Source organism: Trachypithecus francoisi, unplaced genomic scaffold (assembly GCF_009764315.1).
Source record: "Trachypithecus francoisi isolate TF-2019V2 unplaced genomic scaffold, Tfra_2.0 Lachesis_group19, whole genome shotgun sequence".
Classification (NCBI taxonomy): Eukaryota; Metazoa; Chordata; class Mammalia; order Primates; family Cercopithecidae; genus Trachypithecus; species Trachypithecus francoisi.
The window spans coordinates 805,049-829,952 of record NW_022681464.1 but is presented as its reverse complement, the minus strand read 5'-3'; the positions used below and the strand labels follow the sequence as shown (position 1 = coordinate 829,952).

Sequence of the window (24,904 nt, the reverse complement as noted above, 5' to 3'; positions counted from 1 at the left end):
GGTGTGAACCTGGGAGGCGGAGCTTTCAGTGAGCCGAGATTGCACCACTGCACTCCAGCCTGGGCGACAGAGCGAGACTCCGTCTCAAACAAAAAAAAAAAAAAAAAAAAAAAAAAAAAAAGAAAGAAAGAAAGAAAGAAAACAAAGAAAAAAGAAAAAAGAAAAATCCACTGCTAACATCATACTTAATGGTGAAAAACTAAATACTTTTCTATTAAGATCAGGAATAAGACAAGGATGTCCACTCTTGTCACTGCTATTAAACATTGTCCTGGAGGTACTAACCCAGGCAGTTAGGTTAGGAAAAGAAATAAAAGTTATCCAGATTGGAAAGGAAGAAGTCAAACTCTTCATGACATGATTTTTATATACAGAAAAAACAACAGAATTCACTAAAATAATACAACTAATAAGTCCAGTAATGCTTCAGGATACAAGATCAATATATAAAAATCAATTTTATTTCTATATACTAGGATGAAAATTTGTTTAAAAGTAATTCAGAAAACAATTCCATTTACAATAACATCGAAAAGATTAAAGCCTTGGAATATATTCAACAAAAGTCATTGAATGGTGTTAGAGTAAAATAAATAAAAAAAAAGAAGTTTAAGATATATACTGAAACTTATAAAACATTTTGAAAGAAGTTAGAGAAGCTCAAAATAAACAGAGAGACATCCTATGTTTAGGTATTGGAAGACTCAATGTTTCTAAAATGGCAATAACTCTCCAAATTGAACTACAGAGTCAAAGCATCCTTGTTAAAATGCCAGCTGACTTTTTTCTTGAGATGGAGTCTTGCTCTGTTGCCCAGGCTGGAGTGTATAAAATTCATATAGAAATGCAAGGGAACCAGTATAGCCAAGACAGTCCTGAAAAAGAGAAAAGTTGGAGGACTCACACTTCTTAATTTCAAAACTTACTAAAAGGCTATAGTAATGAAGGTTGTGTGGTATTGACATAAGGATAGACATAGAGATCAATTGAATGTAATTGAGCATCCAAAGGAAACTCCTAACGTATATGGTCAATTGATTTATTATTATTATTATTATACTTTAAGTTCTAGGGTACATGTGCATAACGTGCAGATTTGTTACATATGTACACTTGTGCCATGTTGGTGTGCTGCACCCATCAACTCATCAGCACCCATCAACTCATCATTTACATCAGGTATAACTCCCAATGCAATCCCTCCCCACTCCCCCCTTCCCATGATAGGCCCTGGTGTGTGATGTTCCCCTTCCCGAGTCCAAGTGATCTCATTGTTCAGTTCCCACCTGTGAGTGAGAACATGCGGTGTTTGGTTTTCTGTTCTTGCGATAGTTTGCTGAGAATGATGGTTTCCAGCTGCATCCATGTCCCTACAAAGGACACAAACTCATCCTTTTTTATGGCTACATAGTATTCCATGGTGTATATGTGACACATTTTCTTAATCCAATCTGTCACTGATGGACATTTGGGTTGATTCCAACTCTTTCCTATTGTGAATAGTGCCGCAATAAACATACATGTGCATGTGTTTTTATAGCAGCATGATTTATAATCCTTTGGGTATATACCCAGTAATGGGATGGGTGGGTCCTATGGTACTTCTACTTCCAGATCCTTGAGGAATCGCCATACTGTTTTCCATAATGGTTGTAGTAGTTTACAATCCCACCAACAGTGTAAAAGTGTTCCTATTTCTCCACATCCTCTCCAACACCTGTTGTTTCCTGACTTTTTAATGATTGCCATTCTAACTGGTGTCAGATGGTATCTCATTGTGGTTTTGATTTGCATTTCTCTGATGGCGAGTGATGATGAGCATTTTTTCATGTGTCTGTTGGCTGTATGAATGTCTTCTTTTGAGAAATGTCTGTTCATATCCTTTGCCCACTTTTTGATGGAGTTGTTTGTTTTTTTCTTGTAAATTTGTTTGAGTTCTTTGTAGGTTCTGGATATTAGCCCTTTGTCAGATGAGTAGATGGCAAAAATTTTCTCCCATTCTGTAGGTTGCCTGTTCACTCTGATGGTAGTTTCTTTTGCTGTGCAGAAGCTCTTTAGTTTAATTAGATCCCATTTGTCAATTGTGGCTTTTGTTGCTGTTGCTTTTGGTGTTTTAGACATGAAGTCCTTGCCCATGCCTATGTCCTGAATGGTATTACCTAGGTTTTCTTCTAAGGTTCTTATGGTATTAGGTCTAACATTTAAGTCTCTAATCCATCTTGAATTAATTTTCATATAAGGAGTAAGGAAAGGATCCAGTTTCAGCTTTCTACTTATGGCTAGCCAATTTTCCCAGCACCATTTATTAAATAGGGAATCCTTTCCCCATTTCTTGTTTTTGTCAGGTTTGTCAAAGATCAGATGGCTGTAGATGTGTGGTATTATTTCTGAGGACTCTGTTCTGTTCCATTGGTCTATATCTCTGTTTTGGTACCAGTACCATGCTGTTTTGGTTACTGTAGCCTTGTAGTATAGTTTGAAGTCAGGTAGCGTGATGCCTCCAGCTTTGTTCTTTTGACTTAGGATTGTCTTGGCAATGCAGGCTCTTTTTTCGTTCCATATGAACTTTAAAGCAGTTTTTTCCAATTCTGTGAAGAAAGTCATTGGTAGATTGATGGGGATGGCATTGAATCTATAAATAACCCTGGACAGTATGGCCATTTTCACAATATTGATTCTTCCTATCCATGAGCATGGTATGCTCTTCCATTTGTTTGTGTCCTCTTTGATTTCACTGAGCAGTGGTTTGTAGTTCTCCTTGAAGAGGTCCTTTACATCCCTTGTAAGTTGGATTCCTAGGTATTTTATTCTCTTTGAAGCAATTGTGAATGGAAGTTCATTCATGATTGGCTCTCTGTTTGTCTGTTACTGGTGTATAAGAATGCTTGTGATTTTGGCACGTTAATTTTGTATCCTGAGACTTTGCTGAAGTTGCTTATCAGCTTAAGGAGATTTGGGGCTGAGACAATGGGGTTTTCTAAATATACAATCATGTAATCTGCAAACAGGGACAATTTGACTTCTTCTTTTCCTAACTGAATACCCTTGATTTCTTTCTCTTGCCTGATTGCCCAGCCAGAACTTCCAACACTATGTTGACTAGGAGTGGTGAGAGAGGGCATCCCTGTCTTGTGCCAGTTTTCAAAGGGAATTTTTCCAGTTTTTGCCCATTCAGTATGATATTAGCTGTGGGTTTGTCATAAATAGCTCTTATTATTTTGAGGTACGTTCCATCAATACCAAATTTATTGAGCGTTTTTAGCATGAAGGGCTGTTGAATTTTGTCAAAGGCCTTTTCTGCATCTATTGAGATAATCATGTGGTTCTTGTCTTTGGTTCTGTTTATATGCTGGATCACGTTTATTGATTTGCGTATGTTGAAACAGCCTTGCATCCCAGGGATGAAGCCCACTTGATCATGGTGGATAAGCTTTTTGATGTGCTGCTGGATCCGGTTTGCCAGTATTTTATTGAGGAGTTTTGCAATGATGTTCATCAGGGATATTGGTCTAAAATTCTCTTTTTTTGTTGTGTCTCTGCCAGGCTTTGGTATCAGGATGATGTTGGCCTCATAAAATGAATTAGGGAGGATTCCCTCTTTTTCTATTAATTGGAATAGTTTCAGAAGGAATGGTACCAGTTCCTCCTTGTACCTCTGGTAGAATTCAGCTGTAAATCCATGTGGTCCTGGACTTTTTTTGGTTGGTAGGCTATTAATTATTGCCCCAATTTCAGAGTCTGTTTTTGGTCTATTCAGGGATTCAGCTTCTTCCTGGTTTAGTCTTGGGAGAATGTAAGTGTCCAGGAAATTATCCATTTCTTCTAGATTTTCTAGTTTATTTGCATAGAGGTGTTTATAGTATTCTCTGATGGTAGTTTGTATTTCTGTGGGGTCAGTGGTGATATTCCCTTTACCATTTTTTATTGCGTCTATTTGATTCTTCTCCCTTTTCTTCTTTATTAGTCTTGCTAACTGTCAATCAATTTTGTTGATCTTTTCAAAATACCAACTCCTGGATTCATTGATTTTTTTGGAGGGCTTTTTGTGTCTCTATCTCCTTCAGTTCTGCTCTGATCTTAGTTATTTCTTGCCTTCTGCTAGCTTTTGAATGTGTTTGCTCTTGCTTCTCTAGTTCTTTTAATTGTGATGTTAGAGTGTCAATTTTAGATCTTTCCAGCTTTCTCTTATGGGCATTTAGTGCTATAAATTTCCCTCTACACACTGCTTTAAATGTGTCCCAGAGATTCTGGTATGTTGTATCTTTGTTCTCATTGGTTTCAAAGAACATCTTTATTTCTGCCTTCATTTCATTATCTACCCAGTAGTCATTCAGGAGCCGGTTATTCAGTTTCCATGTAGTTGAGTGGTTTTGATTGAGTTTCTTAGTCCTGAGTTCTAGTTTGATTGCACTGTGGTCTGAGAGACAGTTTGTTATAATTTCTGTTCTTGTACATTTGCTGAGGAGTGCTTTACTTCCAATTACGTGGTCAATTTTGGAATAAGTGCGATGTGGTGCTGAGAAGAATGTATATTCTGTTGATTTGGGGTGGAGAATTCTGTAGATGTCTATTAGGTCTGCTTGGTGCAGAGATGAGTTCAATTCCTGGATATCCTTGTTAACTTTCTGTCTCATTGATCTGTGTAATGTTGACAGTGAGGTGTTGAAGTCTCCCATTATTATTGTATGGGAGTGTAAGTCTCTTTGTAAGTCTCTAAGGACTTGCTTTATGAATCTGGATGCTCCTGTATTGAGTGCATATATATTTAGGATAGTTAGCTCTTCCTGTTGAATTGATCCCTTTACCATTATGTGATGGCCTTCTTTGTCTCTTTTGATCTTTAATGGTTTAAAGTCTGTTTTATCAGAGACTAGGATTGCAACCCCTGCTTATTTTGGTTCTCCGTTTGCTTGGTAGATCTTCCTCCATCCCTTTATTTTGAGCCTATGTATGTCTCTGCATGTGAGATGGGTCTCCTGAGTACAGCAAACTGATGGGTCTTGACTCTTTATCCAGTTTGCCAGTCTATGTCTTTTAATTGGACTATTTAGTCCATTTACATTTAAGGTTAATATTGTTATGTGTAAACTTGATCCTGCCATTATGATATTAACTGGTTATTTTGCTCGTTAGTTGATGCAGTTTCTTCCTAGCCTCGATGGTCTTTACATTTTGGCATGTTGTTGCAATGGCTGGTACCGGTTGTTCCTTTCCATGTTTAGTGCTTCCTTCAGGGTCTCTTGTAAGGCAGGCCTGATGGTGACAAAATCTCTAACCATTTGCTTATCTGTAAAGGATTTTGTTTCCCCTTCACTTATGAAACTTAGTTTGGCTGGATATGAAATTCTGGGTTTAAAATTCTTTAAGAATGTAGAATATTGGCCCCCACTCTCTTCTGGCTTGTAGAGTTTCTGCCGAGAGATCTGCTGTTAGTCTGATGAGCTTCCCTTTGTGGGTAACCCAACCTTTCTCTCTGGCTGCCCTTAAGATTTTTTCCTTCATTTCAACTTTGGTGAATCTGGCAATTAGTGTGTCTTGGAGTTGCTCTTCTCGAGGAGTATCTTTGTGGCATTCCCTGTATTTCCTGAATTTGAATGTTGGCCTGCCCTACTAGGTTGGGGAAGTTCTCCTGGATGATATCCTGAAGAGTGTTTTCCAACTTGGTTCCATTTTCCCCCTCACTTTCAGGCACCCCAATCAGACGTAGATTTGGTCTTTTTACATAATCCCATATTCTTGCAGGCTTTGTTCATTTCTTTTTCTTCTTTTTTCTTTAATTTCTCTTCTCACTTCATTTCATTCATTTGATCCTCAATCGCTGATACTCTTTCTTCCAGTTCATCGAGTCAGTTACTGAAGCTTGTGCATTTGTCACATATTTCTCGTGTCATGGTTTCCATCTCTGTCAGGTCGTTTATGGCCTTCTCTGCTTTAATTATTCTAGTTATCAATTCTTCCACTCTTTTTTCAAGATTTTTAGTTTCTTTGCGCTGGGTATGTAAATCCTCCTTTAGCTCTGAGAAGTTTGATGGACTGAAGCCTTCTTCTCTCATCTCGTCAAAGTCATTCTCCGTCCAGCTTTGATCCGTTGCTGCTGATGAGGTGCCCTCCTTTGCAGGGGAGATGCGCTCCTATTTTTTGAATTTCCAGCTTTTCTGCCCTGCTTTTTCCCCATCTTTGTGGTTTTATCTGCCTCTGGTCTTTGATGATGGTGACGTACTGATGGGGTTTTGGTGTGGGTATCCTTCCTGTTTGTTAGTTTTCCTTCTAACAGTCAGGACCCTCAGCTGTAGGTCTGTTGGAGATTGCTTGAGGTCCACTCCAGACCCTGTTTGCCTGGGTATCAGCAACAGAGGTTGCAGAAGATAGAATATTGCTGAACAGCGAGGGTACCTGTCTGATTCTTGCTTTGGAAGCTTCCTCTCAGGGGTGTACTCCACCATGTGAGGTGTGGGGTGTCGGTCTGCCCCTAGTGGGGGATGTCTCCCAGTTAGGCTACTCAGGAGTCAGGGACCCACTTGAGCAGACAGTCTGTCCATTCTCAGATCTCAACCTCCATGTTGGGAGATCCACTGCTCTCTTCAAAGCTGTCAGACAGAGTCGTTTGCATCTGCAGAGGTTTCTGCTGCTTTTGTTGTTGTTGTTGTTTAGCTGTGCCCTGTACCTAGAGGTGGAGTCTACAGAGACAGACAGGCCTCCTTGAGCTGCTGTGAGCTCCACCCAGTTCGAGCTTCGCAGTGGCTTTGTTTACCTACTTAAGCCTCAGCAATGGCAGGTGCCCCTTCCCCAGCCTCGGTGCTGCCTTGCTGTTAGATCTCAGACTTCTGTGCTAGCAATGAGGGAGGCTCCGTCGGTGTGGGACCCTCCTGGCCAGTTGTGGGATGTAATCTCCTGGTGTACTTGTTTGCTAAGACCCGTGGTAAAGCACTCTATTGGGGTGGGAGTTACCCGATTTTCCAGGTGTTGTGTGTGTCAGTTCTCCTGGCTAGGAACAGGGATTCCCTTCCCCCTTATGATTCCCAGGTGAGGCGATACCTCGCCCTGCTTCAGCTCTCGCTGGTTGGGCTGCAGCAGCTGACCAGCACTGATTGTCCTGCACTCCCTAGTGAGATGAACCCAGTACCTCAGTTGAAAATGCAGAAATCACCTGTCTTCTGTGTTGCTTGCGCTGGGAGCTGGAGACTGGAGCTGTTCCTATTCGGCCATCTTGCTCCACCCCTTTGTCAATTGATTTTTGAAAAAGGAGCCTAGACAATGTAATGGGGAAAGAAGAATCTCCAACAAATAGTGCTGGGACAATTGGATATTTACATGCAAAGACATTGAATTGGATTCCTACCTCACACCATACAGAAAATTAACTCAAACTGATCACAACAGACCTTTATGTAAGAAATAAAACCATAGATTCCTAGGGATTAATCTTTGTGACTGTGGGTCAGACAATTAGTTCTTGGATTCAACACCAACAGAACAAATAACATAACAGAAGACTGATAAATTGAACTTCAACAAAATTTTTAAAAATTGTGCTTCAAAGGACACCATCAAGAAAGTGAGAAGACGACCTACAGAATGGGAGAAAATAGTTGCAAATCATATATGTATACTAAAGTCATATCCAGAATGTATAAATAATTCTTCCAACTCAACCATAAAAAGACAACCCAGTTTTTAAAAAAAGAGTTTGGATAAATATTTATCTAAAGAAGATATATGAATGGTCAATATGCATGTAATAAGAAGCTTATGGGCACAAGTCATTAAGGACATGCAAATCAAATCCACAGTGAGATACTATTACATACCCAACTAGGATAGCTATAATCAAGAAGACAGATATGAAAAATGTTGCTGAAGAGGTGGAGAAATTGGAACCACTGCTGTTAGGAATATAAAACGGTGCGACCACTCTCTAAAATGGTCTGGTATTTCTTCAAAATATTAAACATAGAATTGTCATATGATCTAGCAATTCCGGTCCTAGATCTATAGCCAAGAGAAATAAAAATATATGTCCACACAAAAATGTGTATACAAATTTCATAACAGAATTATTTATAATACCTAAAAGATGGAAGCTAAATGTATATTAACTGATGAATAGATAAACAAAATGTGGCATATCCATACCATAGAACATTATTCTGCAATAAAAAGAAATGACGTACTGACACAAGCTGCACCATGGATGAACCTCAAAAACATGATAAAAGAATTTGTGAAAGAAGCAAGTCACAAAAGATCACATAGCATATGATCTCCTTTATAACATGTCCAGAATAGGCAAACATAAAAGGCAGAAGCTGTCACCTAGTCACCTGGGGCTGGGGTGAATTGGATAATGGGAAGTAAATGCTAGTAGGCACAAGTTTCTTTCTGGGTGAGGAGAATGTTCTAAATGAAGTTATGGTGATCCTGGTACAACTCTGTATATATCCTAACAATCACAGAATTGTACACTTAAAGTGTACATAAATTTAGCATATATAAATTATCTCAATAAAATTGTTAAAAATGAATTAGTTCCACAAGTTCTTTTTTCTGAATTAGAGAATGACACTAAATTTATTTCTCATCTAATCTATTGCATAAAAACAATTACAACAAAAATTCTTAATGTCTCTAGAGTAGGTAGAGAACCTATATTTTATCTAAATAACTTGCTCTAAACTGCAAACCAAAATAAGACGATTCAGTAATTTATAAACTAGTCATCAGCAATTATTTTGTTATCATATCTCTTAATTATCAATTTGTATTTATTCATTATAAATATATTTCCCAATTTCCTGCTCTGCCCACACCCAGTATTATTTATAAACCAGCTGATGTTAATGGTGGTGGAGTTATTGATGATACTGATGTTACTGATTTTTTATTTGTGAAATAGAGAGTTGTGTGAAATGACCTAATATAAACCCCAAATTCTATTTTTAAAATAGTACTACAATATTCATCATTGAATAACATAACTTTTCGTTCCTTAAGTTTTTCATAAAATGGAATGGCAGCAGAGTTTGAACAACACTTTCCAAATTATTATATTAATAATATCTGAATTATTTTTGTAGTTAAGAAAAATTTTAAGTTTGGGAAGATACTGAACCAGGTTTAAGAAGATATTCAACTGGGGGGTTTTTCATTGTTCCTCCAAATATATCTACACATTATGTAGAACAGGATGAATCCTGAGCTGTTAGAACTCTTTATTTTAGTCACAGCAACTTTATTAATTACATTTGTTACTTTAAAAAATGTTTAACCTGTGATATGGTTTGGTTCTGTACCCCCACCCAAATCTCATCTTGAATTGTAGCTCTCATAATTCCCATGTGTTTTAGGGAGACCTAGTGGAAGATAATTGAATCACGGAGGCGGTTTCCCCCATACTGTTCTTGTGTCAGTGAATAAGTCTCATGAGAGCTGATGTTTTTTATAAGGGGTTTCCCCTTTCACTTGTCTCTCAATCCTCTCTTGTCTGCTGCCATGTAAGACATGACTTTCACCTTCTCCCATGATTGTGAGACCTCCCCAACAACATGGAACTGTGAGTCCATTAAACCTCTTTCTTTGGTAAACTGCCCAGTCTTGGGTATGTCTTTATCAGTAGTGTGAAAATGAACGAATACAACCTGTTTAAACCTGAATGCTTTAATTTATAAAACTTACAAACTGTCTCACATGTCTGCCTCAGAAGGTAGAATAAAGGATTAAATGTAGTGGTGGTAATGATGGTGGTAATAAGTAGTAACGATGGAGGAGAAAGTAGTATGCTACTTGATGAAATGCATATAGGCAGAAAAGGTACATTCTGCTAGAATCCATCTCTGGAAAATCTGCTTTCATTATTCCACAGATACATCTGTCAGTTTTGATGAGGTCAGAGAGAATTATGATTAAGAAAGTACAGCATCTGAGGTAAAGTCTTGGTGTCTAAGTTTTTGTCTCACTAACACTAGCTAGGTTACTTGGAGATAGTAACTTACATAGGCCCTTATTCATTTGTAAAATGGGGAAAAAAACAGTGCTTACATTGTGGGAAATATGAGAAATACATTTAGAAAATGAAAGAAAAGTATTTAGCACAGTGCCTGACATATAGTAAGACATTACTGTTCACTGCTTCTAACACTGAGAGAAATGTGTAGACCCGTGTGCTGGTAGGTCTATATTTCATCCCTTAAGAGTAGAAAGGAATGAAATTCCAACCAAAGAACTGCCCCTCTTTCAGGCAAAAGCTTAAAGCTAACCACAAAAGGCCCTTTTTGAGTGACAAATTATTAAGAAAAGGCATAAGTGTTGAAAAATTATCTTGAGTTTTTTTTGTACTGTAGTTATAAAATATATAACTTTCCATTTGGTAGCCAGTATAATATAACTAAAGTCCATAAATTCATTCAATAAATATTTATTGAGTGTCTTAGTGAGAGACACTGTTCTAGTGCTAGGGATACTGCAGTGAACACAAGTGATTTATCTCTAGTCTGGTGACTATTAAAGTTAGTATCTTCATCAAGTTTATATTCTAATAAGAGAGACATATAATACATAAGAAAACAAAGAAGATAAATTTCATATAGTGAAAAGTGCTATGAAGAAGATAATAGCAGAACAGTGTAGTTAATAGAGGTTGAATGTGTGTCTATTTGGAAACTTTGGCCACGTGGCTAGAGTCATTCTGAAGAGGAGACAATGAAACCGAAATCTTGAAAATAAACATGACATTAGCCTTGGAAACATTTTGGGGAATAGCTTGCCAGGCAAGAGAAGAGCAACTAAAAAGGCTCTGAGATGGGTTTAAGTTCAGTGCATTCAAACAACAGAAGTTCATTGTGACTGTAACACAGGGACAATGAAGAGAAGTGGTCAGAAATGAAGTCAGAGAGGTAAGCAGGGCCCAGATAGTTACCTGTACGTTACGATAAAATCTTTGGACTCATTTCAATAGGTTTTGGGGAAACAGGTGGTTTTTGGCTACATGGATAAATTCTTTGGTGGTAATTTCTTGAGATTTTGGTGCACCCATCACCTGAGCAGTGTACACGGTACCCAATGTGTAGTCTTTTATCCATCATCCTCCTCTCACCCTTTCCCTGGAGTCCCCAAAGTCCATTATATCATTCTTATGCCTTTGTGTTATCATAGCTTAGCTTTCATTTATAGGTGGGAAAATACGATGTTTGGTTTTTCATTCCTGAGTTACTTCACTTAGAATAATGGTCTCCAACTCCATTCAGGTTGCTGTGAATGCCATTATTTTGTTACTTTTTATAACTGAGTAGTGTTCCATGGTTTATATATACCACATTTTCTTTATCCACTCATTGGTTCCATATAATTGCAATTGCTAATTGTGCTGCTATAAGCATGTGTGTGCATGTGTCTTTTTCAGATAATGAGTTCTTTTCCTCTGCATACATACCCAGTAGTGGAGTTGCTGGATCAAATGGTAGTTCTACTCTTAGTTCTTTGGGGAATCTCCATACTGTTTTCTATAGTGGTTGTACTAATTTACATTCCCACCAGCAGTGTAAAAGTGTTCCCTTTTCACATCCATGCCAAAATGTATCATTTTTTGATTTTTAAATTATGGCCATTCTTGCAGGGGCAAGATGGTATCTCATTGTGGTTTTAATTTTCACTCCCTTGATAATTAGTGATGTTGAGCTTTTTTTTTATATGTTTGTTGGCCATTTGTATATCTTCTTCTGAGAATTGTCTATTCATGTCCTTTGCCTACTTTCTGATGGTATTATTTGTTTCTTACTTGCTGATTTGTTTGAGTTCTTATAGATTCTGGATATTAGTCCTTTGTTGGATGCATAGTTTGTGAATATTTTCCCCCATTCTGTGGGTTATCTGTTTACTCTGCTGATTATTTCTTTTGCTATGCAGAAGGCTTTTAGTTTAATTAGGTCCCATCTATTTATTTTTGGTTTTGTTGCATTTGCTTTTGAGTTCTTGGTGATGAACTCTTTGCCTAAGCCAATGTCTAGAAGAGTTTTTCCAGTGTCATTTTCTAGAGTTTTCATGGTTTCAGGTCTTAAATTTAAGTCTTTGATCCATCTTGAGTACATTTTTGTAAATGATAAGGGATGAAGATCCAGTTTCATTCTTCTACATGTAGCTTGCCAATTATCCCAGCACCATTTGTTGAATAGGCTGTTCTTTCCCCTCTTTATGTTTTTGTTTGCTGTGTTGTGGATCAGTTGGGGGTATTTGGCTTTCTGTGTTCTCTATTCTGTTCCATTGGTCTATGTGCCTGTTTTTATACTAGTCCCATGGTATTTGGTAACTAGAGCCTTGTAGAATAGTTTGAAGTTGGGTAATGTGGTGCCTCCAGATTTATGCTTTTTTTTTTATTATTATACTTTAAGTTCTAGGGTACATGTGCATAATGTGCAGGTTTGTTACATATGTATACTTGTGCCATGTTGGTGTGCTGCACCCATCAACTAGTCAGCACCCATCAATTCATCATTTATATCATGTATAACTCCCAATGCAATCCCTCCCCCCTCCCCCCTCCCCATGATAGGCCGCAGTGTGTGATGTTCCCCTTCCCGAGTCCAAGTGATCTCATTGTTCAGTTCCCACCTATTAGTGAGAACATGCGGTGTTTGGTAACCATTATGGAAAACAGATTTATTCTTTTTGCTAAGTTTTGCTTTGGCTATGTGGATTCCTTTTTGGTTCCATACGAATTTTAGGATTTTTTTTCTAGTTCTATGAAGAATGATGATGGGACTTTGTTGGGAATTGCATTGAATCTGTAGACTGCTTTTGGCAGTAGGGTCATTTTCACAATACTGATTCTACTCATCCATGAGCATGGGATGTGTTTCCATTTGTTTGTGTAGTCAATGATTTCTTTCAGCAGTGTTCTCAGTTTTCCTTGTAGAGATCTCCCACCTCCTTGGTTAGATATATTTTTAAGTATTTCTTTTTTTGCAGTGACTGAAAAGGGGGTTGAATTCTTTATTTCATCCTCAGCTTGGTCATTGTTGCTGTATAGCAGTGCTACTGATTTGTGTACACTGACTTTGTATCCTGCAACTTTATTCAATTATGAGATCTAGGATCTTTTTGGATGAGTCTTTAGGGTTTTATAGGTGTATAATCATATCATTGATCAACAGTGACAGTCTGTCTTCCTCTTTACCCATTTGCATGATTGCTCTGGCTAGGACTTCCAGTACTATGTTGAATAGAAGTGGTGAAAATGGGCATCCTTTTCTGTTCCAGTTTACAGGAGGAATGCTTTCAACTTTTCCCTGTTCAGTATAATGTTGACTGTGGGTTTATTATAGATGGCTTTTATTACTTTGAGGAAAGTTCCTTCTATGACTATTTTGTTGAAGATTTTAATCATAAAGGGATGCTGAATTTTGTCCAGTGCTTTTTCTGCATCTATTGAGATGATCAAAATTTTTGTTTTTAATTTTGCTTATGTGATGTATCACATTTATTGACTTGGGTATGTTAAACCATCCCCACATCCTGGGTATGAAACGCATTCGATCATGGTATATACTATCTTTTTGATATACTGTTGGATTTGGTTAGCTAGTATTTTCTTGAGGATTTTTGCATTTGTGTTAATCAGGGATATTGGTCTTTTTTTTTTTTTTTACGTCTTTTCCTGGTTTTGTTATTAGGGTGATACTGGCCTCACGAAATGAAGGGAGGATTCCTTCTTTATCTTTTGGAATAGTTTCAGTAAGATCATACCAATTTTCTTTGAATGTCTGATAAAATTCAGCTGTGAATCCATCTCGTTCTGGACTTTTTTGTTGGCAATTAAAAAAATATTGTTTCAGTCTTGCTACTTGTTATTTTTTTTTCTTTCAGATTTTCTATTTCTTCCTGATTTAATCTAGGATGGTTGTATTTTTTCCCAGAATTTATTGATCTCCTCTATTTTCTAGCTTGTGCCTGTAAAGGCATTCACAGGAGCCTTGAATGATCTTTTTGTATTTCTGTAGTATCGGCTGTAATATCTCCCATTTCATTCCTAATTGAGCTTATTTGGATTTTCTCTCTTCTTTACTTGGTTAATCTTACCAATGGTCTGTCAATTTTTTCTTTTCAAAGAACTAGCTTTTTGTTTCATTTATCCTTTGTAATTTTTTTGTCCCAATTTCACTGACTTTTGCTTTGATTTTTGTTATTTTTTTCTTCTGCTGTGTTTGGGTTTAGCTTATTCATGTTTCTCTAGTTCCTTGAGGTGTGAGCTTAGAGTGTCTATTTGTACTCTTTCAGGCTTTCTAATGTAGGCATTTAATGCTATGTACTTTCCTCTTAGCATCACCCAGAGGTTTTGATAAGTTGTGTCACTATTATTGTTCAGTTCAAATAATTTTAAAATTTCCATCTTGATTTCATTGGTGACTCAAAGATTGTTCAAGAGCAGATTATTTAATTTCTATGTATTTGCACAGTTTTAGGGTTCCTTTTGGAATTAATTTCCAGTTTTATACCACTATGGTGTGAGAGGATATTTGATGTAGTTTTGATTTTCTTAAATTTATTGACACTTGTTTTATGACCTATCATATGGTCTATCTTAGAGAATGTTCCATGTGCTGATGAAAAGAACATATATTTTGCAGTTGTTGGGTAGAATTTTCTGTAAATATCTGTTAAGTCCATTTGTTATATGCTATTAGTTTAAGCCCATTGTCTCCTTGTTGGCTTTCTGTCTTGATGACCTATCTAGTGCTATCAGTGGAGTACTGAAATCTCCCACTATTACTGTGCTGCTGTCTATCTTGTATCTTAGGTCTAGTAGTAATTGTCTTATAAATGTGGGAGCTCCAGTGTTAGGTGTGTATATATTTAGGATTGTGATATTTTCCTATTAGACTAATCTTTTTATTATTATACAATGTCCCTCTTTGTATCTTAAAGCTGTTTTTGCTTTAAAGTCTGTTTTTTTTTTCTGATATAAGAATAGCTATTCCTGCTGCTTTTGGTTTTCATTTGCATGGAATATCTTTTTCCACCCCTTTACCTTAATTTTATGTGAGACCTTATGTGTTAGGTCTCTTGAAGACAGCAGATGCTTGGTTGATAAATTTTTGTCCTTTCTGAATTCTGTATTTTTTCAGTGAAGCACTTGAGACATTTACATTCAATGTTAGTATTGAGATGTGAGGTAATGTTCTCTTCATCATGCTAGTTATTGTTTTAATATCTTTTTGTGTGTGTGTATGTTATTGTTTTATAGGCCCTGTGAGATTTATGTTTTAAGGAAGTCCTATTTTGGTGTATTTCAAGGTTTTGTTTCAAGATTTAGAACTCCTTGTAGCATTTCTTGTAGTGCTGGCTTGGTAGTGGCAAATTCTCTCAGCATTTGTTTGTCTGAAAAAGACTTCAGCTCTCCTTCATTTATGAAGCTAACTTTTGCTGGATACAAAATTCTTGGCTGACAATTATTTTGTTCAGGAGGCTAAAGATGGGACAATTCCTCTGGCTTGGAAGGTTTCTGCTGAATTATCTGCTGTTAATCTGATAGGTTTTCCTTTATAGGTTATCTGATGCTTTTGTCTCACAGCTCTTAACATTTTTTCCTTCATTTTGACTTTAGATAACCTAATAACTATGTCCCTAGGTGATGATCTTTTTGCAATGAGTTTTCCAGGTGTTCTTTGAGCTTCTCATATTTGGATGTCTAGATCTCTAGCAAGGCCAGGGAAGTTTTCCTCAATTATTCCCTCAAATAAGTTTTGCAAACTTTTAGATTTCTCTTCTTCCTCAGGAACACCAATTATTCTTAGGTTTGGCCATTTAACATAATTCCAAATATCTTGGAGGCTTTGTCCATTTTTTTTGTTTTTTGTTTCTTTGAGACAAGGTCTCACTCTGTCACCCAGGCTGGAGTGCAGTGGTGTGATCTTGGCTCACTGCAACCTCCACCTTCCAAGCTCAAGTGATCCTCCCATCTCAGCTTCTCAAGCAGCTGGGACCACAGGCATCCACTACCATGCCCAGCTAATATTTTGTATTTTTACTAGAGACAGGTTTTGCCATGTTGCTCAGGCTGGTCTCAAACTCCTGAGTTTAGGTGATTCACCCACCTCAGCCTCCCAAAATGCTGGGATTATGGGTGTGAGCCACTGTGCCTGGTCCCAGCTTTTAAAAATTATTTTTTTCTGTGTCTTTGTCTGATTGGGTTAATTTGAAAGGCTTGTCTTTGAGTTCTGAAGTTCTTTCTTCTACTTGTTCTAGTCTGTTGTTGAAACTTTCCAGTGCATTTTGTATTTCTCTGTGTCTTTCATTTCCAGAAGTTGTGATTGTTTTTTATGATATCTATTTCTCTGGAGATTTTTTCATCCATTTCCTGTATTTTTGAAAAAATTTCTTTAAGTTGCTTTTCATCTTTCTCTGGTATCTCCTTGAGTAGCTTAATAATCAACCTTCTGAATTCTTTATATGGCAACCCACAGATTTCTTCTTGGTTTGGATCCATTGCTAGAGAGCTGGTATGATCTTTTGGAGGTGTTATAGAACTCTGTTTTGTCAGATTACAAGAATTACTCTTTTTGTTTCTTCTTGTTTGGGTCTACTATTTCAGTGGAATGCTCTGGAACTTAAAAGCCTGTTGTTCAGATTGTCTAGTCCCAAGAGGTGATCCCTTGATATGGTGATCTCCCCCTTACCCTAGGGATGGGGCTTCCTGAGAGCCAGATTGCAGTGATTGTTGTTGCTTTTCTTGGTCTAGCCACCCAGCAGGGCTACAAGGCTCTGGGCTGTGGCTGGGGAATGTCTGTTAAGAGGCCTGTAATGTGATCAGTCTTCAGGTCTGCCAGCCATAGATACCACATCTGCTGTAGTGGAAGTGGCAGGGGAGTAAAGTAGACTTTTTGAGAGTCCTTGGTTGTAGATATGTTTCGGGTGCTGGCTTTCTCAAATGGTGGTTATGGTAGCAGTGAAGTTGTCATGTGGACGCACTGTAGCTGCTGTCTTCCCCTAGGATAAGGGTTATTCTGTCATGAGTTGCTGTAATGGCCTGAGTTAGTTGGCCCCCAGCCAGGAGGTGGTGCTTTCAAGAGAGCACCAGTAGTAGGGGGATCTAAGCTTGCCCTAAGTTGGCCAGGGTATGTATTTTGGTTTCTCAGGCAATGGGCAGGGCCATAAAGCTCTCAAGAGTTTCTGTCTTTTGTGTTCGATTACCAGGGGGGAGGACTACCATAAGGTGGGGGCAGGATTAGGCAGATCTGGCCTCAGACTCTCCTTGGGAAGGGCTTGCTGTGGCCACTGAGGGGAATAGGAGGGTGGTCTTCAGCCAATGGGGTTATGTTCTAGAGGCAACTGTGGCTGCCTTCTGCTGTGTCATATAGTTTGCCAGGGAAATAAGTGATAGCAGGTAGCAAGGGTCTCACCCAGCTCCCACGCAGTTGGTGAGGCCGGTCTTGCTCCCATAGTGCCCTACTCGGACTTTGCCCCAGGTCATGAGCTTCCCTGCTGAGAAGGTAAGCAAAGTTTTTGGAACTTGCCCTTCCCTGCCTGCCCACTCCGTTGGTGGTGACTCCCACACTTGTATCTGCAGTAGTTCCCATTTGCAGCACCCCCCACGGCCCCGATCCCACCGATTCTGCTCAAGAAAATTTTTGCCTCATCAAAATTATTACTAATTTCAGTTGGGAGTTTCTTTCACCCTGTGACCCCTACCTAATTCCACTGGCTGCCTTCTCTGAGGGCCCCTGTGACATATAGTCATGGATGGCTTCCCTGGGCTCAAGCTGGACACTGAGAGTGCCTGCAAAGCACTTCTTGCCACTGCTTTTGCTTTTATATTTCACTCAGCTTCTTAAATCCATTTCATCTCTAGGTATGGTTATATGCCTCTCCCATGATCTGGATTTTCAGATTCCCCAGTGGGGATGTGTGTTTGGAGGCAGGTTTCCCCCTTCCACACTTTGGGAACTCACAGTTTTTCACCTGTTTCATGGAATCTGCAGCGAAGTGCTGCTTCTTTCAAAGGTCTGTGTATTCCTTTGGTTTTCTTGGTATATTCCTGCAGTAGTTCTTGGAGCACAAGATCATGGTGTGTCTCTACAGGCTGTTCTGTATGTCCAAGTGGGAGCTGCATATTAGCCCTGCCTCCTATCCACCATCTCAGTTTGCATCTCAGTTTGCAGAATTCTTCTGGACTTTTAGATACAATGGGATACCTTTAGAATATTTTAGGCAGCAGAGTGACAATCTGAATGATAATTTTAAAAATATACTTTGGCCATTGTGTGAAGAGTGGGATGTAGTTGAATAAGAGTAGACACAAGGAGATTAGGAGGATACTAAAATAATCCATTGAGAGATGATAGCAGCTCGCACTAGGATGGCCACAGAGTAATAATGAAAATTAACCTCCTTTTCTCTGTACATATTTGGTCACTTAAAGCCTCTATCAGAATCCAAATCTGAGGTCAATCATTCTTTCTGTTGGCCAACATTTTATAAGCACCTTCTTGGTAACAAAAAAAAAAAAAATTGGAAAAATTTGAATCGAAGTCACACAAGTATTTTACTTCAGGACTTCTCTGAACCTTAGAGTGAATCTTTCCTGGTATGGTGGCCTACACTTGTAATCCCAGCACTTTGGGATGATGGAGTGGGAGGAGTGCTTGAGCTCAGGAGCTGAAAGTCAGCCTAGGCAATACAATGAGACTTTATCTCTACTAAAAATAATAATAATAATAATAATAATAATAATAATAATCCAGGTGTGGTGGTGCACACCTGTAGTCCCAGCTGCTTGGGAGGCTGAGGTGAGAGATAGAGGCTGCAGTGAGCTACGATGACACCACTGTACTCCAGCTTGGGTGACAGAGCAAGACCCTATTTCAAAAAAAGAAAATAGAAAAATAAAAAGATAATATAGTATGAAGTATTTTAGAAATTTATTTGACAGCAGTGCAACCCACTTTTTTTCCAAAAGGCATTTTAAGGTATTACATTTCTCTCAGATGCTAGTTTGGCAGACTGCACTGGACTTACCATATATCTCCAAAGTGTATAGTGTTTATATTTAGTTGCCCATTCTAAATTCATATGCACATATTTCTTGCTTCCTTTTTATTTCCAACTTTTAAAATAAAGCCATGAAGCTTTGTTTGAAGCACCAAAAATTTTAAGGTTCCCTATCTTTCCTCCCTATTTGATAAAAATCTCACTTTCTTTTTACTTCTGGCTGGGGAAGGTAAACTTCAAATGAGCTAACATATTCTGCTTGATTTATTTTAGAAGAGCCTAAATACTTGCCATAGCTGATTTTGAAAAAAAATACATATTGACAAATATAAACTACTTTCATTATACTCTCCGTACGTACATAAGAATGTACAAAATTAGGATAGGCAGTGGGTCATGCTGGAGAAAATATGCATGTAAAATGGAGCTTCATGTACTTTTTAAATCAATGTTAAATTTAAAGCTGTTTGATACTTAATAGACTATAGCTCAACTATAAAACAGAATCAAAAGACAGTTTTCCAAAACCACTGTGCAGTAGGCAGGCTCTAAAGTGATCCCTAATAAACCCCACCTCCTGGTACTGACATTCTGTGTAATCTCCTCCCTCTGTGTCAGGGCTGGATCTAGTGATTCACTTGTAATATAAAGAATATTGCAAAAGTGATGGATGTCACTTATGCAATTAGTTGCAGAAAGACATCGGCTTCTGCCTTATTTGCTCTTTCTTGCTGTCTCCTAGCCCCCTCATTGTGAGGGAAGTAAACTGCTATGTTTTCAATAACCCTATGGAGAGGCTATATATCAAGGAACTAAGGAAGTTTCCAGCCAAGAGCCATCAAGGAACTGACGACCTTAGTCCAACAAGCCCGTGAGGGACTGAATCTTGCCAACAACAATGTGAGTGAGTTTGGAGCATAGCCTCCTTCAATTGAGTCTTCAGATGAGACCTAAGCCCATTTGACACCTTGATTACAGCCTTGTGGATTCCTTGAGGCAGAGGCACCTAGCAAAGCTGTTCCTGGATTCCTAATCCAGAGAAGCCATAAGATAATAAATGTTTAAGTAGTTAAGTTATGGGATAATTTGTTGTGCACCAATAAATACCTAGTACACAGTGCATATAAATTTCACTCAAACTGTGAGTGCAAAAAGTACCAACTGTTTAGTTTTGCATATAAGAGTAAAATACCTCTGATGAAAATTTCCAATAAAGCTTTAGAACAGCTTAACAGAACCTATTCTTTGGCTCTAGGCATTTGTATAGCACCCTGTATATAAATACTCAATAATTACTTGTAGACTAAATGAATAACTTCCAAGCTTTTAAAAAATGCCAAGGTTGCTGTCTGCACTGTTCTGATCTGTAAGATATCAAAAAGCCATTTATCCAAAAGTTAATTCCCCTAGTGTACCTAGGCTTGACCACACCCACTCCTCCCTCAGTTTATTTTTGAAAATGCCTCTATTGGAATCATTATTTTGATAAGGTAGGGATTATTTTCCTGATAATTGTTAAAGTGAGTGGGAGAAAGCATATCAGCTTTGTCCAATGGTAAAAAATTGAGTTGAAATATAAGATAGGTAAACTTGAGTGAAATTTTATAAAAGAAAGAAACATAAAATGAGGTAGTTGAAAGAAGGAGTGGACACCAAAAGGAAAGGAACTGAATAAAATTTATGATGATCTGATGGCCCTGATGTACTATCATGAGCAATAAATGAACTCTGAAAGATTAAGCTAAAAAAAGTCGATAGACTTTCCCTTAGGGTACTTGTATTTGAAATAATTTGATCCTTAAAAGTATATTTAAAAGAAGCATACAGAAAAAAATGCATATTTAAAATGAGGAAGTAGGCCGGGCACAGTGGCTCACACCTGTAATCCCAGCACTTTGGGAAGCCAAGACAGGCAGATCGCTTGAGCTTAGGAGTTCGAGACCAGCCTGGGCAACCCCATCTCTACAAAAACATATAAAAATTAGTTGGGCGTGGTGGTGTGCACCTGTAGTCCCAGCTATTCAGGAGGCCGAGGTGGAAGGACTGCTTGAGCCCAGGAGGCAGAGATAGCAGTGAGCCGAGATTATGTCACTGCACTCCAGTCTAGTGACAGCCAGACCCTGCCTCAAAAAAATAAAATAAACTTTACTTGTTAATGGCTCATTTAATGGACATATGAAGGGTTTAAAATTCCATAAAATATTACTGTTAGCAAGAAAATGCCAATCTGCTCTTATAGTAATTATTTCTTGAAGTGAAAATTTCCTATTTTAGTGAATTAGTAATTATAAGAGATTTTTTATCTGATTGTCATCAGATTCGAAAATAGAAGATTAGATGGTATCTAATTGCTGTATTAATATCACATTTCAGCCTAGTGACAATAATTTCTATTTATTACTATAAAATAATTTATTATAGCTAATGAAGCAGCACTGAAATTCCAGATACATCAATGACATTGAATTTAAAACAGTAATTGCAAATAGAAGACTGTACTCACAGGTTTCCATGGAATTTTCTAGAAGCCTTACTGGAAACAGTTATCTTTTTCTCAAAGGGGAATAAAAATCCACAAATAATTAGCTGTCAAATGCAGGAAAAATGAAAATGAAAAACAAAAGTAAAAACACTTTTTTTCTGGTTTGTAAAAGAAAAAAAAAAATATATATATATATATATTTCAGAGGCAGGGTCTCACTATGTTGCCCAGTCTGTAGTGTAGTGGCTATTCACAGGCACAATCATAGTGCATGACAGCCTCAAACTCCTGTGCTCAAGCAGTCCTCCTGTCTCAGCCTCCTGAGTAGTTGGTACTATAGGTGCATACCACTGCACCTGGCACAGAAAATACTTTTTTTAAAAAAGTCTTTACAATGAATTGTTTCTTACTTAAAAACAAACTCTTGAAACATATTTTAACTTATTTTCTTACTGAAATTTTAACCACTTTCCAGCCTGATGTGTCTTGAGTATAACCTAAAATTTCTTGGACAGTTTTTTGGGCAATTGCCTTGTAGTCCATCTGTCTGCAAAGTTTTAAAAACAAACAACTAGTAAGAATATAATCATATAAAAACTTAAGAAGTGCTATCTTACATTTTAATATTATTTCTATAGTGCCTATCACATAGAAATGAACACAATTACTTGATAAATGCATGTATGCATGAACCCCTCTCTGCTTATAGTCTTTCAAACAAGAAATTGTGGTATAGTAGAAAAATCTAGACTTTGGAAACAGAAACCTGGGTCATATCTTGTCTCTGCCACCTAATAATTCTGTGAAGCATATTACTTAGTATTTCTGTTTTTCCATTTTTCTCAAGGTATAAAATTAGGATAATATCTGTCTTGTAGAATTAGTGTGAGGATTAAATAAGATGATATGCTTAAGGTTCTATCCAGTACCTGGCATACTATAGTCATTCAATAAATAATTTTAATTTCTAACAGTTTAATCATGCGTCCTTTCTCTTCTGAAGCATCATGAGCTGTTGGTTATGTGTTCTTGAGGATTAATCTTTTTAAAGTGAGTAGCAGTGGCACTACATGATCTTGCCCCTGCCTTCCGCTTCAAATATACCTCCTACCGGGCTTCCTCTTGTCCACTTAGCTCCAATCATTTGATCTCCTGGCTGTTCCTCAAATACAATCAAGCAATTTCCAACTTCAGGTTCTTTGTACTTGCTGTTCCTTCTGCTTGTCACTTTCTTCTGCAATGTGTTCATATAACTGTTTCATAGGTATCTTTGCTTAAATGTCACCTCCTCAGATAGGATCAAGTTTAAATCAACTGAATTTAAATGTACTAAACCCTACTTGAAGTTAGAAACTACAATGGACTGAATGTTTATGTCTCCCTAAAATTCATATGCTGAAATCCTAACTCTCAGGGTGATATTAGGAGATGATTAGGTCATGAGGGCAAAGCCCTTATGAATGGGATTAGTGCCCTCACAAAAGAAACTCCAGGGAGCTCACTGGCCCCTTCTGCCATGTGAGGACACTGCCAGAAGCGGTCTGCAACCAGAAGAGGGCCCTCACTAGAACCTAACCACTCTGGCACCCAGATTTCAGACTTCCAGGATCCAGAAAGCTGAGAATTAAATTTATTGTTTACAAGTCATTCAGTCTTTGGTAATTTCTTATGGCAGCCCAACAGGACTGAGACAGGCACTGTGGTAGGTGTAGCAACAACAGTTGAGTAAGATACTAGATACTATTTCCGCTGTGAATGAGTTCAGGAAGCTGCAGTCTCACTGGTCGTTTGGTTCATCATCCAGCTTTCAGTTAGGGGAAGCTGGCCGGTAAGTTGAAAGCAGAACTGGATTCAAATCCTGACTTTGTCACTTAGCACCAGCTATATTATTTTGGGTAAATTGATTAATCTTTGAACTTCAATTTCCACATCTATAGAATGGGGATAATAACATCTATCTCACTGAATCATTATGAGAATTAATATATGTAAAAATGCTTGAAACAGTGTGGAGCCCTATACTAGGTTATCAAAATGGTTGGTTTCTCTTTAAAAAATGGACACATGTAAATCCATCATTTAAAAAACTCTCCAAAGATCTGCCTCCTTAAGCACTTAAATAAACCTTCTTAAAGTTTAATTATTATAACATTTCTTCCTTAGCTCTCACCTAAAACTCTTCAGGTTGGACATAAATCTATTTTCTCTTATTTAATTCTCCAGCAAGGCACAACAGGTGATAGCCTCTATATTTGAAAAGTTTTAGTAAACCATTATTATAACCTCCTCTTTCCTAGCAGAGTCCTGGTTTCTTTACCTTTCCTGACAGATTTAATGCAGAATTTTAGTAACCACTGGGGCTCCTCTCCAAATCCTTGTGGAAATCTCCATATTTCTTAACCTGTGAGGAAACAAGGCAGAAGTAGAATTATTTAGATCCATGAATTAGGTAATATATTTGATAATTTCCTTTATATCTTCTCAATGTCTTTTGCCTATACTTTGTCTTCACTAGGAAACATTTGCTATATATATGCCCCAAGATGAAAGAAAAAGTTAGTACAAAAAACTTTAAAAGATAAAAAGAATCTTTAAGAAACTTCTTCTTCTTCTTCTTTTTTTTTTTTTTTGAGACGAAATCTTGCTCTGTGGCCCAGGCTGGAGTGCAGTGGCACCATCTCGGCTCACTGCAAGCCCCGCCTCCCGGTTTCACACCATTCTCCTGCCTCAGCCTCCCCAGCAGCTGGGACTATAGGCGCCCGCCACCACGCCCGGCTAATATTTTCTATTTTTTTAGTAGAGACGGGGTTTCACCGTGTTAGCCAGGATGGTCTCGATCTCCTGACCTCGTGATCCACCCGCCTCGGCCTCCCAAAGTGCTGGGATTACAGGCCTGAGCCACCGCGCCCGGCCAAGAAACCGTTTTAAAGAAACTCAGTTTAAAAAGACATTTAGGTAGAATGTGGATACAAAAATCTAACTTTTTAAGCTCATGTCATTAACAATCCTTGTTTAATCCCTGAACAGGGCTTGTCTTAGCATAAAATACCGTTCTTGATTTCCTATTAGAAACCTACTTGATATTAACTGATCCATACACTTTGAAGATTATTGGGACATACCGCTAGCAGGGTATGTCTTATTTTCAAATCACCAACTATTACTGCCACAATAGACTTGTGTTTAACCAGTAAACTGAAAGTTAGAGCTTCCGGGCTTTTTCATTTGTTAAGAGAAAAGGGAACGTAAAATTTAGTAGGCCACAAAGAATAAAAAGAAGAAAGCACCAACAGTAAGACTACAGTTGTATTACCTGGTGATAGAACATCGGATGAGCTGGAACATATTCAGATGGAGTCATGGTCAAGGATATCTTCACTCATAAGGTCAGTGGAAAATAAACATAAACCAAGATTGGGATGGCCTCTTTTTTGTATACACCAATTG

At 37.9% G+C, this 24,904-nt stretch overlaps 1 protein-coding gene across 6 annotated transcripts in view; it reads right to left on the bottom strand.

Moving 5' to 3' along the window:
* STARD6 (StAR related lipid transfer domain containing 6) overlaps positions 1-24,904 on the bottom strand; it is a 44,934-nt gene that overhangs the window by 18,467 nt on the left and 1,563 nt on the right. For 2 of the 6 annotated variants that reach the window (XR_004429142.1, XR_004429143.1), the window contains exons 2-4: positions 24,771-24,793; positions 23,775-23,858; positions 21,479-21,561 (exon numbers count right to left, since the gene is read on the bottom strand). Coding sequence is in view for 3 of the 6 variants with exons in the window: in XM_033177684.1 (XP_033033575.1) it covers positions 21,479-21,561; positions 21,911-22,000 (173 nt within the window). In the remaining 3 variants the exon portion in view is untranslated. Of the gene's footprint in view, positions 1-21,478; positions 21,562-21,910; positions 22,005-23,774; positions 23,859-24,770; positions 24,794-24,904 lie in introns of all 6 variants that reach the window. The other 4 variants (XM_033177684.1, XM_033177685.1, XR_004429144.1 and 1 more) reach the window with 4 other exon arrangements.